This window comes from Mirounga angustirostris, unplaced genomic scaffold (assembly GCF_029215605.1).
Source record: "Mirounga angustirostris isolate CCGP_5_RB_7025 unplaced genomic scaffold, mMirAng1.0.hap1 SCAF_1, whole genome shotgun sequence".
In the NCBI taxonomy this organism is placed as follows: domain Eukaryota; kingdom Metazoa; phylum Chordata; class Mammalia; order Carnivora; family Phocidae; genus Mirounga; species Mirounga angustirostris.
Window position 1 is genome coordinate 82,143,700 of NW_026991709.1, and position 17,242 is coordinate 82,160,941.

At 39.2% G+C, this 17,242-nt stretch overlaps 1 protein-coding gene across 4 annotated transcripts in view; it reads left to right on the forward strand.

Moving 5' to 3' along the window:
* The window catches only part of MCF2L2 (MCF.2 cell line derived transforming sequence-like 2), a 247,500-nt gene that overhangs the window by 78,212 nt on the left and 152,046 nt on the right, over nucleotides 1-17,242 (forward strand). For all 4 annotated transcript variants that reach the window (XM_064584686.1, XM_064584683.1, XM_064584689.1 and 1 more), the window contains 3 exons: nucleotides 278-397; nucleotides 10,493-10,609; nucleotides 14,929-15,078. In XM_064584686.1, coding sequence (XP_064440756.1) covers nucleotides 278-397; nucleotides 10,493-10,609; nucleotides 14,929-15,078 — 387 coding nt within the window. The remainder of the gene's footprint in view (nucleotides 1-277; nucleotides 398-10,492; nucleotides 10,610-14,928; nucleotides 15,079-17,242) is intronic.

A 17,242-nucleotide genomic window follows, 5' to 3' on the forward strand; every position in this document is an offset into this window, starting at 1 on the left:
TTCTTTTTCTAATGTATACTTTTATTAATTTCCAATTTTTTCTGTAAGGAGTATGAAATACTTTTATAATCAGAAATATTTTTTTTGATTTGTTATGATTTTTAAGGAGGGGTTTGGATTATTCAAACACTATCTCTTTCAGCTCTGAAATCCCGTGATAGATACTCTAGTTCTTTGGCATCTATGGTGTCTACTTAAACTTTCCTGTCTGTGATCTTGGGCAAGAGGAGACCAATGGATGTGACATTTGCCCTGACACTTTCTGTGATCCTTCCAGGTAGCATTTCCAGGAAACTTGCAGCTCATATTCATCCTTCGTCCATCTCACTTTATCCAGAGGGCATTCACTGACATTGGCATTAAATATTATCGAGATGAATTTAAAATGAAAGTGCCGGTAAGTGTGACTTTTCATCTTATCTGCATTTGGTCAGGGCCTGTGGAGAAGATGGCATTTGAACTGAGTTTCTAAAGAAGGTAGGACTCCATGGGCAGAGAGCAGAGGGCATTATGCATAGAGGGAACAGCATGTGTAAAGACATGGGCACAGGAAAGACATACTTTATGTGAGGTCCACAGGGAAGCCCCATTCTTGTTGGACTATAAGTAGGATAATTGTTTGGAAGAAAAAAAGTAGAAAATATGGAATAGGTTTTCAGTGTAAGAATAAGAGGTCTGGATTTTATTCAGTAGGCAGTGGGGATCCAGTGAAGGTTTTTCAGTTGGGGAGTGACTTGGGAAGGTGGTATTGGAGTTATATAAATAATCTAAAGAGTGTCCTAGACTGTAGAAAGTGATTGAAAGAGGGAGAGGTACTGTAATAGTATGGGTAAAAGAAAATAAGGGTCTAAGATAAATATAGGCAACTGTAGAGTAAAAATAAAACCAATATGTGATACTCATAAAATGAAAACAGAATGACAAGATTAAATATTTTACCGATAACTGGTAGAGATGTGGGGAAAACCGGCACGTTCATACTTTGCTGATTAGAATGAAGTTGGTAATGACTGATATGAAGGACTAACTGGCAGCATTGATCAAAAATTAAACTATATACGCTCATTGACCTTCCTACAAAAGTTATTCTACAGATTCTCACACATGTGCTTAAGTCTGCATATACAATGATATTAATTACCAAACTATAAGAATACATGATTAGAAATACCATAATGACCAACAACAGGGGAGTAGTTAAATAAATAATGGTCTACACAATCAACTAAATACTTTGTAGCCATCAAAAATGATAAGACATGATACAACCACAGTGAAAACAAGTGGCAGTTACCATACACCTAACCTATGACCCAACCAAGAGAAATGAAAACACATGTCCACAAAAAGGCATGTACAAGCAAGAATGTCCTTCAACATGTGAAGGGATAAAGAAATTGTGGCATATTCACATAGTGGAATAACATTAAGCAATAGAAAAGAGTGAAGTATTGATTATTATAACAACATAGACACATCTCCAAATATTCTCCTGAAAGAAAGAAATTAGACATTAAAGAGTGTATGTTCTGTGATTGTTTTTATATAACATTTAAGAAGAAGCAAAACTAACCTAGAAAATCACAGTGAGGGCTGCTGTTATGGGTAAGGGGGAGTGGAGATTGATTGGAAGGAGGCACAAGGGAATTATCTAGGGAAATGTATATCTTGATTGGATGGTGTTTCATGTGTGTATACAGTTGTCAGAACTAATTGAACTATACCCTTAAATCTGTGCATTTTATTGATGTAAATTACATCTCAATTGAAAAAGAAAAAAACATAAAAAAGGAAAAAATAGGTAAGATGAATCTATAGTGATAGAAAAGTTTCTAATACATATTTTTTGTTTAGTTGGAAATAATTTCAAACTCAGAAAAATTTCAAGAATAAGATTAGTACAAAGAACATTCATTCTCTGCCCTTTACCCAGATTCATTCATCTATTGTTAACATTTTATCCCCATTTGCTTTATTATTTACTTATTATTTGCTTCTCTCTATAGATGTATACATCTCTCTCTTTCTCTCTCTAATATTATACATATATAAATATGTATATTTCTCTATTTGTAGTATATATAGATACATTTGCATATAAAGATATATATAAGTATATGTATTATACATATATGGAATATGTATATGTGTATTTGTATATAGAGGATCTAGTTTACGATCAGACGGTACATATAGTCATTATGTCTCTTCAGTTTCCTTTAATCTGAAACATTTCCACAATCTTTCTTTGTCTTTTATGACATTAGCATTTTTGAAGAATACAATCCCTTAAAAAAAAACAAAACAACTACCTTATTTGGGGCTCATGTGATGATTTCTCAGGATTTGATTCAGGTAATGCATTCCTAGCTGGAATACTGCTTAAGTGATGTCATGTCCTTCTCAGGGTATCACATGTGGAGAACATAGTATTCATCTGCCCACCCATTGGTAACGTTAATTTTGATTCCCTGGTTGAGGTGTTGTCCAGTTTCTCAAATGTATTATGTTTCCATTGCAACTAATACAGAATCTTTGGAGAAACATTTTAGGATCATACAATTATGCTGCTCCTCAAAAGATTCCTTTCTATATTTAATATCTATTGATAATTCTTGCCTGGAATGATCTTTATTAAATTGAATGCAAAATAATGATTTCCCAACTATAATACTCTCTGAACATGTACTAATCAGAAGTTGGGATTCTACTGCAAGGTAGAACTTTCTATTCTCCCTTATTTATTTGTCTGTTATCATTAGACATATATGTATGTCTCTCTCTCTATAAATATATTTATTTATTCTAGAAATCGAAGAGTTCACACTGGTACTTTAAATTTTAGGTCATCATCAGTGACCCCTTATGTGGGAAACTTTACACTACTTTCATGTAAAAAAGTAATTTAACCTTTACCGTTAAAATGTCTTGCAAAACCCAGAAAGCATCCATCATAAATGCAAGATACTTTCAATAAAAAGAAAACTACACAGTAGGTGGCAAAAAAAATTTAGGTCATCTAAGATGTATTTTTAAGTAGGGATAAAAGCAAAGGGAAAATAGTATGGATAGTATACTCCCATTTGAATAAAATGTATGTGATTGTGTATGATAGCTCACCTTGGGAAGGCTGTGTAAGACTCAAGAAACTGGTTGAAGTGGTTGCCTCCCAGATATAGGACTGGAGGTCTGGGGGTATGGGTGAGAGGGAAAATAAGAGTGGGAAAAGAAATAGAAAAATCTCTTACCTGAGATTGTCAGTTTTCATTGAGATGGATGAAATATTTTCTCAGAGCAATTTCAATTAAAGTGAGGTTTTTCATTTGTTTTGAACAGATAAGGTGTATGTGATAATAAACACAAACAGAAAGAGTGTAGCTAAATTGAAAATAGTATTCCTCTCACCCATACCCCCAGACTTTTTTTTTTAATGTTAATCTTCTGGAGGTAATGTGTCTTTTTTTTCACTGGTTGCTTTTAAGGGTTTCTTTTTTTTTTTTTTAAGATTTTAAAAAAAATTTATTTATTTGACAGAAAGATAGAGAGCACAAGTAGGCAGAGCAGCAGGCAGAGGGAAAGGGAGAAGCAGGCTCTCTGCTGAGCAGGGAGCCCGATGTGGGACTCGATCCCAGAATCCTGGGATCATGACCTGAGCCGAAGACAGACGCTTAACAAGTTTGCATTCCCACATCCTTGCCAACACCTGTTTCTTGTGTTGTTCACTTTTGCCTTTGTTTCCCTTGCCTCCTGCAATGTGTCTGGTAAGAAGTTGTTACAGCTGAGGTCAAAGAGGTTTCTGCCTGTTTTCTCCTCCAGGATTTTGATGGATTCCTGTTTCACATTTAGGTCTTTCATCCATTTGAGGTTATTTTTGTATATGGTGTAAGAAAGTGGTCCAGTTTCATTCTTCTGCATGTGGCTGTCCAATTCTCCCAACACCATTTGTTGGACAGACTGTCTCTTTTCAGTTGGATATTCTTTCCTGCTTTGTTGAAGATTAGTTGACATAGAGTTGAGGGTCCATTTCTGGCTTCTCTGTTCTGTTCCATTGATCTGTGTATCTGTCTTTGTGCCAGTACCATACTGTCTTGATGATTACAACTTTGTAATAGAGCTTGAACATAGTACTAGAAGTCCTAGCCTCAGCCATCAGACAACAAAAAGAAATAAAAGGCATCCAAATTGGCAAAGAAGAAGTCAAACTCACTCTTTGCAGATGACATGATACTCTATGTGGAAAACCCAAAAGACTCCACCCGCAAATAGCTAGATCTCATACAGGAATTCAGCAAAATGACAGGATATAAAATCAATGCACAAAAATCGGTGGCATTTCTATACACTAACAATGAGACAGAAGAAAGAGAAATTAAGGAATCGATTGCATTACAATTGCACCAAGAATCATATGATACTTAGGAATAAACCTAACCAAACAGGTAAAGGATCTGTACTCTGAAAACTATAGAACACTTACGAAGGAAATTGAGGAAGACACAAAGAAATGGAAAAACATTTCATGCTCATGGATTGGAAGAACAGATATTGTTAAAATGTCAATGCTACCCTGAGCAATCTACACATTCAGTGCAATCCCTATCAAAATATCATCAACATTTTTCACAGAGCTGGAACAAATAATCCTAAAATTTGTATGGAACCAGAAAAAGACCCTGACTAGCCAAAGGAATGTTGAAAAAGAAAACAAAGCTGGTGGCATCACAAATCCAGACTTCAAGCTATATTACAATGCTGTCTCCATTTCATTTCTTTCACTCTAGGCATTATTTCCTTTCTTCTACTGTCTCTGGGCTTTGTTTGTTCTTTTTCTAGCTCCTTTAGTGTAAGGTTAGGTTTGTTTGAGACTTTTCTTGCTTCTTGAGGTAGGCCTGTATTGTTATAATCTTCTCTCTTGGAACAGCTTGTACTGCATCCCCAAAATCTGGACTGTTGTGTTTTCATTTTCATTTGTCTCCATGTGTATTTTTTGATTTCTTCTTTGGTTTCTTGGTTGACCCATCCATTGTTCAGTAGCATGTTATTTATGTTCTTACACATGTATTTGTGTTCTTTCCAATTTTTTTCTTGTGGTTGATTTCTAGTTTCATACATTATGGTCAGAAAAGAAGCATGATATGATTTCAGTCTTTTTGAATTTATTGAGACTTGTTTTGTGGCTAACATGTGACCTGTTCTGGAGAATGTCCCATATGCATTTGAAAAGAATGTATTCTGCTGTTTTAGGATGGAACAATCTGAATATATCTGTTAGATCCATCTAGTCCAATGTGTCATTCAAAGCCACTGTTTCCTTGTCGATTTTCTGTTGGATGACTTATCCATTGATGTAAGTGGGGTGTGAATATCTCTACTATTACTGTATTACTATTGATTTCTACCTTCATGTCTTGCTAATAGTTACTTTATATGTTTAGGTGCTTCCATGTTGGATGCATAAACATTTACAATTGCTATATTCTCTTGTTGGATTGATCTGAACCAGGTGCTTTAGGGGTGTCTCCTTTGTGGGTTGTATGTGTCCCACTGTTGTGGCTGAGCCTCATTTGCTTTCAGTCCAGTTGGCTGCAATGGCTGACTTTGCCTGTTGTGGGTGCACCAGGCAATTTGTTCCCCATGCTGTTAAAGGGCTGGTCTGGGGCCACTGTGGGCTTGTAGTTGGACAATGTCAGCAGTCAGACCAGCTGCTTGCCCTCAGCCCATCTGCCAGCGCAGCAGTGGTACTAAACTTCAGGGCATTCTCCCTTGCTACCCCCTGAGAGCCTTGTTGGTGGGTGGGGCTGGCAGTTAGACCAGATGTCTGCCCCAGTCCCATCTGCTGGGACTATAGTCACACTGATGTGTGTGGTTATCTTCCTCTTTCCCCAGGGGAGGAGTCACTTTGGAGTGGCACTGGACCCTACTGGGGGTTGCTTGCAGGATGTGTCTTGGCAGGAGCCACTTTGGAGAGATGCCTGTGGAGTAGGGTGGGGTGGATGAGGTGGATCAGCAGGAGAATGCAGAAGTAGGGTGTGTGGTGTTAGCAAGTTATGGGAGAGTGTTTGAGCTGGTTTCCACAGCTGTCTGGCTATCTAGGCTGGGGTGGGGTTGGGGGCGATGGCACCTGCTGGGGCTTTGTTCTAGGAGAAGTCACCTGAAGAACCTGCCCCTCCAGTGCAGGTTCTGAGATTAGTAAATAAGTCTTCCCATATACCCTTGGCACTTTCAGATTGCTGCTTCTGTACCGTGCCTTGGTTGGGTTGTTTGTTGTGTTAGCTCTTTAAGGATGGGAACTCAGTTTCCTATCGCCCTCTGTCTCTCCCAGAGCTAAGCCTGCTGATTTTTAAAATACCTGGAGGTAAGCCCTCCTGATTGTAAAAAGTCACAAAGTTAAGCTCCACTGTTTTTCAAAGCCAAATGTTATGGGACTTGTCTTCCCACTGCAGGTTCCCTGTGCCCCGGGTTCCTGGTGTGGGGTCTGCTCCTCACCCTTCTCCGTGCTTATGGTGTCCCTGCTGTTTGTGGTTAAGTCTCCCTGGGAGTTTGGTTCCCAACTGCATTTCTGCCCCTTCTACCTCTTTCTGTGTGGCCTCCTCTCTATTAACTGTGGAAAGTCTCTTCTGCCAGCCTTTGGGTTTTCTGAGTTAGCTGCACTGATGTGGCTGTTATCTAGGTGTGTCTGTGGGCCGAGGTCCTCCTACTCCACCATTTTTTTAGAAGTCCTCTTTGCCCATTTTTAATTATGTTTTTTTACTGTTGAGTTTTGAGAGTAGATATGAATCTAATGTCAGATATGATTTGCAAATATTTTCTCCTAGTTTGTGGGTTGTCTTTCATCCTCCTAACCATGTCTTTTGCAGAGCAAGTGTTTTTAATTTGGATGAAGTCCAGTTTATCAATTCTTCTTCTATGTGTTGTGTTTTTGGTGGTGTATCTCAGAACTCTTTGCCTAACCCAAAGATTTTCTCCTGATTTTTCCTTTATGTTTTTTTTCTCCAAGTTTTATGTTTTACATTTAGATCTCTGATGCATTTTGAGTTAATTTTTGTATTAGATGTAAACTAAGGTTCCTTTTTTTGCATATGGATGTCTGGTTGTTTTAGCACCATTTGTTGGAATTATTTCTCCATGGAATTGACTTCTTGCACCTCTGTCAAAAGTCAGGTTCGTGTTTGCCAGGGTTCAGGGATAATTGGGGGGTGGGGTTTGCCTGTAAAGGATAGCACAAGGGTGGGGTGCCTGGGTGGCTCAGATGGTTGGGCATCTGCCTTTGGCTCAGGTCGTGATTTCTGGGTCCTGGGATCGAGCCCTGTGTTGGGCTCACAGCTCAGCGGGGAGTCTGCTTCTCCCTCTCCCACTCCCCGTTTGTGTTCCCTCTCTCGCTGTGTCTTTCTCTGTCAAATAAATAAAATCTTTAAAAAAAAAAAAGGATAGCATAACGGAGACTTTTGCAGTGATGAAACAGTTCTGCATCTTGATTGTGCTGGTGGTTACACAAATCTACAGATGTGAGAAAATAATATAGAACTAAACATACACATTACGTCAATATCAACTTCCTGCCTTTGATTTTGTACTATAATTACGTAAGATGCAACCATCGAGGGCAGGGACTGGGTGAAGGGTACATGGGACCTCTCTGTACTATCTTTGCAACTTCCTGTGAATCTGTACCTATGTAATTATTTAAAATTACTATAATTACTTTAATTACTTTAAAATAAAGAGTTAAAAAAATCGCTTGACCATATTTGTGTGAGTCTATTTCAGGACTCTCTACTCTGTTCCATTGATCTATTTGTCTGTCCTTTGCCGTTACCAAACTCTTGATCTTTTTAGTTTATAAGTCTTGAAACTTTATTCATTTCAAAATTGTTTTGCCTATTCTATCTATTTTGCATTTCTGTATAGATTTTGGAGTTAACTTGAGACTTTCTACAGAGAGAGACTTTCTACAGAAAGTCTGCTGGGATTTTAATTAGGATTGCTTTGATCAATATTTAACGGTACTAAATCCTCTAATATCTTCCTTTTATTTCTAATTTTCATTTTTAGCTTCCACTTTAAAATTTCTCTTAATCCTCTACAGCTAAAGATGAGTGGGCAGAGTCCCAGCAAGCATGGAACAGAAGTTAGGTGGAACAGAAGATGTGCAGCCTGGCAGGATGTTTTTTATTTTATTTTTTTAATTTATTTTTTAATTTAATTTCATTTTTTTTAAGATTTTGTTTATTTATTTGACAGAGAGAGAGAGCACAAGCAGGGGGAGCAGCAGAGGGAGAGGGGGAAACAGACTTTCTGCTGAGCAGGGAGCCCGACGCAGGGCTCACCTGGGATCATGACCTGAGCCGAAGGCAGATGCTTAACCGACTGAGCCCCCCAGGCCCCCCAGGATATGTTTTTTAAAACTCCGGGCTGTGTGGCAAAGTTACTTCTGCCTAATAAGATGTTCCACATTGGTATTAAAAAAAAAAACAAAAAAACTCCAGGTGTTACCATAGCAATTAATATTTCAAGAAGCAAAATATATTGGCAGTTTCTTGTTTTGTGTCCTTTAATTTCTAATTTTAGAAAGACTAAACATCTTTTTGAAACTCCCAAAGTGGTTTAAAATTTTTAGGAGGGAAAGGCAAAAATGGATTCAGGTTTGGTTTCTTTCTACTTTTTCTCATATTATAAATGTAATTTTAAAAATTCCCAAACTTCTGGTGTGCCTGGCTGGCTCAGTTGGTGGAGCATGTGACTCTTGATCTGAGGGTGTGGGTTTGGGACCCACTCTGGGTGTAGCTTACTTAAAAAAATGTAATTAATGAATTAATAAAAAAAAATTCCCAAACTCCTTTTCAGAAGTGAAGGAGAAAGTCAGGGACCTGATAAGGTTAACAGTGATATGCAGTAACCAAATCCCATTAAACCTGAGTTCCTTGAAGCAGGGACTGTTGTGCTATCCCTCAGACCCTGGCATTTATTAGAAATTCAATACATTATTTGTTGAATGAGTACATCAATTTTGTTTTCACCTATAGACTTTGGGCCCTAACTTAGGTTGTTTCTATTCCAAAGTGGGTTTATCACTTGACTAATACTATATAATAATAGAAGAAAGCTCCTATTCTTTTTTTTTAAGATTTTATTTTTAAGTAATCTCTATACCCAACATGGGGCTGAGGCTCACAACCCAGATTCAAGAGTTGCATGCTTCACCAACTGAACCAGCCAGGCACCCCAGAAAGCCTATGTTCTTATGTCTCTGACCGAGAGTCAGTTTTCAAAATAATCAACAAGGAGTGAAGAAATATAAAGTCACTAAGTTAAAGGCTTACAGGGGGACATGTTTCAGAAGTAAGAGTGAGGGGTCTTTGTTTCTCTTTAGGAGTGAGTAGGGGGTGTGATATAATCCCTGGAACAGAGAGCTAGGACCACGACCTGGTCAGAGCCACTGCAGAGGAGCAGAAATGGACAATTTGAAATGTGTCTACTCCCTCTAGGTGTGTGGGCATTCGCTCATCAGCATGGGTTTGTTTTTTTTTTTTAATTCATTTGAGACACAGAGATACAGAGAGAGAGAGAGCGTGAGCAGAGGGAGAGAGAGGGAGAGGGAGAAGCAGGCTCCCTGCTGAGCATGGAGCCTGATGTGGGGCTCGATCCCAGGACTCTGGGATCGTGACCTGAGCCGAAGGCAGACGCTTAACTGACTGAGCCACCCAGGCGCCCTGGTCATTTTTTATTCTTTTTTTTTTTTTTTAAAGATTTATTTATTTGAGAGAGCGAGATGAGAGAGAGAGAGTACATGAGAGGGGGGAGGGTCAGAGGGAGAAGCAGGCTCCTCACTGAGCAGGGAGCCCGATGCGGGACTCGATCCCAGGACTCCGGGATCATGACCTGAGCCGAAGGCAGTCGCTTAACCATCTGAGCCACCCAGGCGCTCCAGGATGGGTTTGTTAATGAACCAGATTGTTAATTCAAAAAAGCCACTCCCTATTACCTCCAAATCTCCTCCATGCAGGATAAATTGGGGGCATATCAACATTCCTCATGGGAGGCATCAGTGTAGTAAATCTTTTTAATACACACTCCTCAGTATGTGCCCATATTCTAATTTTATTTTGATATTCACCAGCCTACCCCTTACTGGGCTTCTCATTGCAGATTTTTAGGTCTCAATATAGCACTTGATTTTGGTGGCCGAAGAGTATACTTTAGCTTGGTAACTTTTGATAAAAATCCACCTAAAGTAAGAGCCGACTTCTGGGTAGCTTAGAACAGAGTCCCCAAACCAAGTCATTCTTTTGTCATAGACTGTACAACCTTTGTTATTCCTCGCTTAAAGGGGGAAAATGTAAAGGGAATATAAAACATTTCTCTGCTGGATGTAGCAACTCCTTGTATATGAATTCCTGATCAGGCAAAGTTCAAGTGCTGCTTAAATAATAGAACCTAGATGAGCTACTCTTTAATTATCTGTAAGGAATATATTGATTTTTTTCCCCTACAGATCATTATGTTAAACTCTGTGTCTGACCTCCATGGCTACATTGACAAAAGCCAACTGACAGAGGACTTAGGGGGAACTTTGGAATACCGCCATAATCAATGGATAAATCATCGAACTGTGAGTACCAATTTACATGCCCTTTATGTTGTCTCTCCTTGTTTTCCAGAAGACAGGGCAGTTAAAGATCAACTGTTGGGCGGACATTGCCCACGACCACCTAACATTGGGATGGTTGGATTTTCTAAGCCACAGGTAGGGGAGAAATGGGGCGGAAGGGAAGAGGCTGTGACTTGTCCTCATATCTACCTTTGCCTCACCTCATCATCTGGCATGCGGTTTTGGGGAGACTTGATTTAGAATGCACCTGGGGAATTTTGAACATACCAGCACCCTGCTCTACCTCAGAGAAATTAATTTGCTTGATCAGGGTTGGGTCTCAGACATTAGCATTCCACGCAACTTCCCAGATGATTCTAATGTACAGAAAGATAAAAACCCACCGAGTCAGAAGGAGCTGCATTTACATATTGTCACCATTCTTATTGTCTGACCTTAGGTCGGTTATTAAACCTCTTTCAGCTTGTTTTCTCCCCTGTTAAAATGGAACTAACAGTGGTTTTCAGCTGGGGACAATTTTAGAAAGACATTTTTTTGTAGTCATGATTTGGGAGGAGGCAAGTTACTGGCATCTAGTAGGTAGGAGCCAGGGGTGCTGCTAAGCATCTTATGCACAAGACAGCCCCCCACAACAAAGAATTGTCTGGCCCAAATGTCAATAGTGCCGATGATGAGAAACCTCAGACTAACAGAAGCTGCCTGAGAGTTTGATGTGAGATAAAGTGATGTAATGTGTGTGAAAGCACCTGACATATAGTATTTTACTTGACTCACTCATAGTAATGGTTATTATGCTAAACCAGAAGGGTCAGTAATATGGAGGAAAAAGTGGGATTGAAACTCAAATAATAAGTGTTTCTGTATAAAGTTGCCATTCTCCTTTCTCCACTCTCAAAGCCCCCAGACCCTCAAAATGACTAGGTTTTCTGAGCTGAGTGAGAAGCTCCCTCACCACCCCAGGGACAACTTGTGGTGTCAGCCCCCTTCTCTCTGTATCAGGTAACTTTGGAAACATGTTGCCCAACATTTACCAATAAACACCTGAAGGACATTTGATTAGGAGAATTTACTCTCTTTTAGAGTGTAAAAGCTTTGTGATTTTTTTTTAAAAAAAGAAATTTAAGAACTAAACAAAAACAGATTTCTAGCAAAAGTGCATTTATTTCAAAGTGCATTTATTTCTAATCCTTCCATCACTTCTTTGTACGCTATGTAATTCTAAGGAAGACATGACCCTTCCCAAAACCTAGCAGAAGACCCACAACCTTGGCATGAACCCTTTAAACTTCTCATCAGTTTTACCACAGTAACAGTGACTCCAAGAGAACTATTGAGAATGAAAAAAGGAATGGTGAAGTTCTTCACAAACATATTATTCCCACTAGGTCTAAATAGAAAAGATATGGAGGGAAGCTTATGTAGAATATCACACACAAATAAGTGTGGTCAGGGTTGTCCTGTGTTGCAATTTCATTAAACCATATGAAAAATGGAACTGGAGTGCTTCCAGGCTTTATTTCTTCACTTCCTAGGATTTTATTATGTTACTTTAATAATCAGAAGAATTTACTGTCCTGCCAGCCTTATTTGGCCTAGCTAGCTCTCCCTTTTGCTCTGACTTCTCTACCAATCCTTTGTTTTATTATGTTATTAATGTTTTTCAAGTTGCCTCAGATCTTTTTTGAAATAACACAAATTTGCCCCAAATGAATAAAGAAAAAACCTGAATGTACCTTGACATCAAAGATAAGAATAGTTCTCTGAGAACTTAGAGAGGTGAAGAAGACAGAAACCATGAACATAGATTTTTTAAAGATATGGCCTGAGCAAACATGTGCACACACCTTCCCACCCCAGGCCTAGTTTGTATCCATGGTTTGTATTTGTACATGTGTTAATCATATTATAGTGAACTTTAAAAAATACAACTAGTATTGAAACATCAGACATATTCTTTATATGCCTTTTGTATGTTTTATGTATATATTTTATATACACATATATATATAATTAGAACTATAATAATATAATACATATACATATCATGTATATGTAATATATATAAATCAGTTTTTGGGTAATAGTGTACTTTCTGGATGTCAGATCTTTGAGACTCATTAGAACTGAAAAGAACCTTAAAGATCATTTATTTCAATTACCTTATTTTACAGATAAGGAAACTGACCTTCAAAGTAAAGAAGTGATTTATCCAGGGTTATACAGTTGAGTAGTGACAGAGCCAAGACTAAGGCCACGCTCTTTCTCATCACCCTGTCAGCATCAGGTCCTGTGTACCATTTCCAAGGTGACTGTTTGCTAGTCAGATACCTGGAATCAAGTTAATTTTGTTAATAGGACTCTCCATAGGAAACCCCTGGCTTTCGTCTCTCTCCAGGTTGACATCTGCAAGCCTTGCACCTGACTCTCAGAGTTGTTGCTGTTATTATTATTACACTTGTAAGGTACTCTGCTGTGCCCAAGTCCTTTCACATTTGCTATTCCTTTGATAGCAAATGAATCACAGAGCAAAAAACCCTGCAAAAACAAAGCAACCATTATTCCCATTTTTCAAATGAAGACACTAGGACTCAGAGCAATACCTGGCTTATTCAAGATCACACAGTTAGAGAGCAGAGTCTGGACTGTAATTCAAGTCTTAAACTCTCAAGCCAAGATCTTTCGTTGATCTAATTTTAAATCTAGTTTTTATTGCCAAGAGGTGGTATAGCATAGTGCTTAAGAGTGTTGGCCCTGGGTTTAATCCCAGTTCTGCCACTTGTTTTTTTATATGACTTTGGGGGAAATTACTTAACCTTAATATGCTTCAGTTTCCTCATCTATAGAATGTGGTGGTAGTAGTAACCTAATTGAGATGCATTACAAGAAGTAGGGCATATTAAGCAAGGTACTTAATCTCATATTTTCTTATTATAAATCCTCTGATAAATTGGATTTTTATGTTATTCATTAGAGGCTATTGGTAAATGAAGTTGAAAGAGTGTCTTATACAGATATTAGATTATATAAAAGTAAATACATTTTGATGTGCTTGAAAGAAAGATTTTCATAAAAGTTAGTGTTTGTCTGACTTTCCGAGCCAAAAGTACTATGATGTTCAGGACAGCAGCTATATAAATACTTGGGCTAATAGGGGAGATTCCACCTACAGCAGTACTTCAAGTATGAAGAGGTTTGATGGTGTAGGTGCCTGGCTGGTCCAGTCGGTAGAGCGTGTGACTCTGGATCTCAGGGTTGGAGTTTGAGCCCCACATTGACTGTAGGGTATACTTAAAAAAATGATTGATGGAGAATGCCTTTGGGTTCAGACAGTTTGGGAGGTATGCCATGCTCTGGAAGCCTCTGTCACGCCAGCCTCAGCTCTGGCCCCTATTACAGAAAAGGGCTGTGCCACATCTGGCCCATTCTTTAGGGTGTGCATTTGGGTTTTCAGAAATGTTCTCTGATTATGTAAGAGCAGAGGTAATTTTTTCCCAAATGAAAGTTAGGTTAGGCCTCTTTGTCACTACCTGTTATCTGTCTAGCAGCTGTTTATGGGCCACCTACTCTGTGATAGGCAGAGTACCATTTGCTGGTGGAACGGAGATGAATTGTAGTCACCCTTTGAGGGCAAAATTGTCTCAGGAGCAGAGGGAAATGGGCAAGGTAGAGCCAGTCTAGCTGACTAGAATGCTTTATGAGATTCTGAAAAGCCACTTGCCTTTAACTGTATCTACTGATGATAAGCATCACTTTTTCTAGGTTAGGACATATGTTTACTGCTAAAATGCACTCTGCTAAATGCATATATCTCATCTGGGATATTAGCTGTGAAGTTACTCATCAGTTAGTAGGTATTCATTTAATGGCAGAGTAGAGTCCTTAGTGGAAGGTAAATTTCTACAAAAGAGTGAGGGGCAGAGGTCCCCAGCTTCTCATCACATGTGACAAAAGTAACTATCAGAAAGGTTACTAGTGACCTAAGCACTATGTCCATCTTCTCCCTTGGGGTCAAACTTGTTTCCCAAACTTGGTGACATTGGTTGAATCCTGCTTTCTTTCCTTCCTTACTGCCCAAGTAATATGTTCTTGGGCAATTCACTTGACCTGTTGGAGGTTCAGTTCCCTCTACTGTAAAATAGAGATAAAATACCCTCCACTCTGGATTGTTGAGATGATAGACAAAGGTATAGCACCAGGTAGAATGCATGGCCCACTGCAGGTACTCAGGGAATGGTAGCTCTTTCTACTATCCTTCTATTCAGAGAACATATTGGTGAATGTTAAGCTCTCCTCATTGTTATGATTGTCTGACCTTCCAGGCCATTGAAAACTTTGCCATGACATTGAAGACCACTGCCCAGATGCTCCAGATGTTTGGGGTCTGCCTAGCCACAACAGAGCTACCCAGAGGCGTGCTGTCCACTGAAGACCTCCTCATGTCCCACACGAGGCAGCGGGACAAGCTCCAGGTGAGTAGTCAGTGGCCTCTCACAGGCCAGCTTCTTGGAGGGAGCTAGGAGAAGAATTAGAAGTTAAGCCCCCTTCTTCCTCCTTCTCCAGTGACTTGGCAGTGACTGATCATCTTAAACCTTCTAGATAGGCAGCATGTGAAGAGAAAAAAACCTCTTGAGACTGGTCCGTGAATGTAAGAGGATTGTAATTAAGACCTGTGAGAAGCAGCCCCATAAAGGGAGACTCATTCTACCTTTGTGCTCTAAGAGAGGTGTTTGAGCATTGTTTCAAGGGCAGCACTCCTATGATCTGCTCAGGACAGAGCAAGATATAATGGATAAAACTGCAGTGAGGGGTGGGAGTTGGGATTTGAGGCAGAAGCTTTCCTGAGGCTCTTGTGAAGTTTTGGGGCAAACTAATAAGCTGACATATTGCTTCACCTTCTCAGGGATATATCTTTTTATTTGGGGAGTAATTTGAGAAAGAAGACATGGAAAGTGCTCTGAACTGGCTTTAAGGAGAGGCACCTATTAACTTCATAAAAGCACGTCAGAACCTGCTAAGAACGGAGGTTGGCAGATTCTTTCAGATCATGCAGTAAAGGGAAGACTTCCTGGGGCTTACAGGATGGGCGTCAGCTCTTTTCTGCCTCCAGAAGCACAAATGGACCATATCCGTTATTTCACAGAAGACCAGAACTCCATAGGGCAGCAAGCTGAGGATTAGAAGATGGATACATCTTAGCATTACATGTATTCTTGCTGCACAGAGCTTGGCAGGAGCTGACCTCTTTTATCTGTGGCCCCAAATTTACAAAAATGCTTTGCTAGGTGGTTGATTTGTTCATTTAGTCAACATTTATTGATGACCTATCCCTACATGCCAGGAAAACAAATGAAAAAAAATGTAAACTCAAGGAACACATAGTTGAGTTAGGGGAGTCCCAGAGTCTAGTAGTTAAGGCAAATTAATTTTTCCATGTGTCAGGGAGCACTGTTAAATTCTCTTCTTAAGGAGCTTGATATCCAAAAAGAGTTCAAAATGTACTTTCTACACTACTCTGCATAATTAAAAGATCTGGTTTGAAACTGGGAAAACCTGAAAGCATCCTAGAAATTTTCCTGGGAAATGTCTCTGACGAGCTTGACAGACACATACAACTTAGCACACCCGTCTTTTTTTTTTTTTCATTATGTTACCACCATACAGTACATCATTAGGTTTTTGACGTAGTGTTCCATGATTCATTGTTAGCACACCCATCTTGTTCCTGTGTATGCTTCTTACACATGGATGGAGACTCAGAAAACATCTTCAGAACATGTGCATGCAGGTGTCCCAGGGTCTTCTGCATATTGGATCCTTCTCCAAGAAGAGCTTCCATTTCCTGAGGAAAAGTAACTTTGACAGGCTATAGGCCATCTCTCGGTTTACAAACAGTATGGTGGCATGCACCCTGCTGCCACTAGGACCCTGTCTGCACAAGGAGGAAATTCATGGAAACTCCCTCAGACTTCTATAGATTTTCCCAGAAGCCAGTCCCTGAACTCCTCCTGTAGCTTGAGTGCTGACAGTAAAAAAATTAAATACCCAAAAGTGATGAAATGTGTTTTGTCTTTGTGGGAACAAAAACCTGCTTAAGCTCTTTGGGCCGTGTGACAACTGGATATCCATGAGGAAAAGAAGGAAATTGGATCCTCACCTCACATCCTATACAAAAATTAACTCAAAATTGATCAAGGGACTAAATGTAAATCCTGAAACTATAAAACTCTTAGGAGAAAATATAGATGTAAATTTTCATGACCTTACATCAGGCAGTGGTTTCTTAGATACAACGCCAAAAGCACAAACACCTAGAGAAAATAAATAAACTGGACATCATCAAAATTAAGAACTTTTGTGCTTCGAAGGCCACTATCAAGAAGGTGAAAAGACAACCCACAGAATGGGGGGAAATATCTACACATCATGTATCTGATGATATTCTGGTATCCAGAATACAGAAACAACTCTTACAACTCAACCTTTGTAAAAAGACAACCCAATTGAAAAATGGGCAAAGGATTTGAACAGACATATCTTCACAGAAGATACATAAATGGTTATTAAGCACATGAAGACATGTACAACATCATTAGTCATTAGGGAAATGCAAATCAAAACCATAGTGATATACCC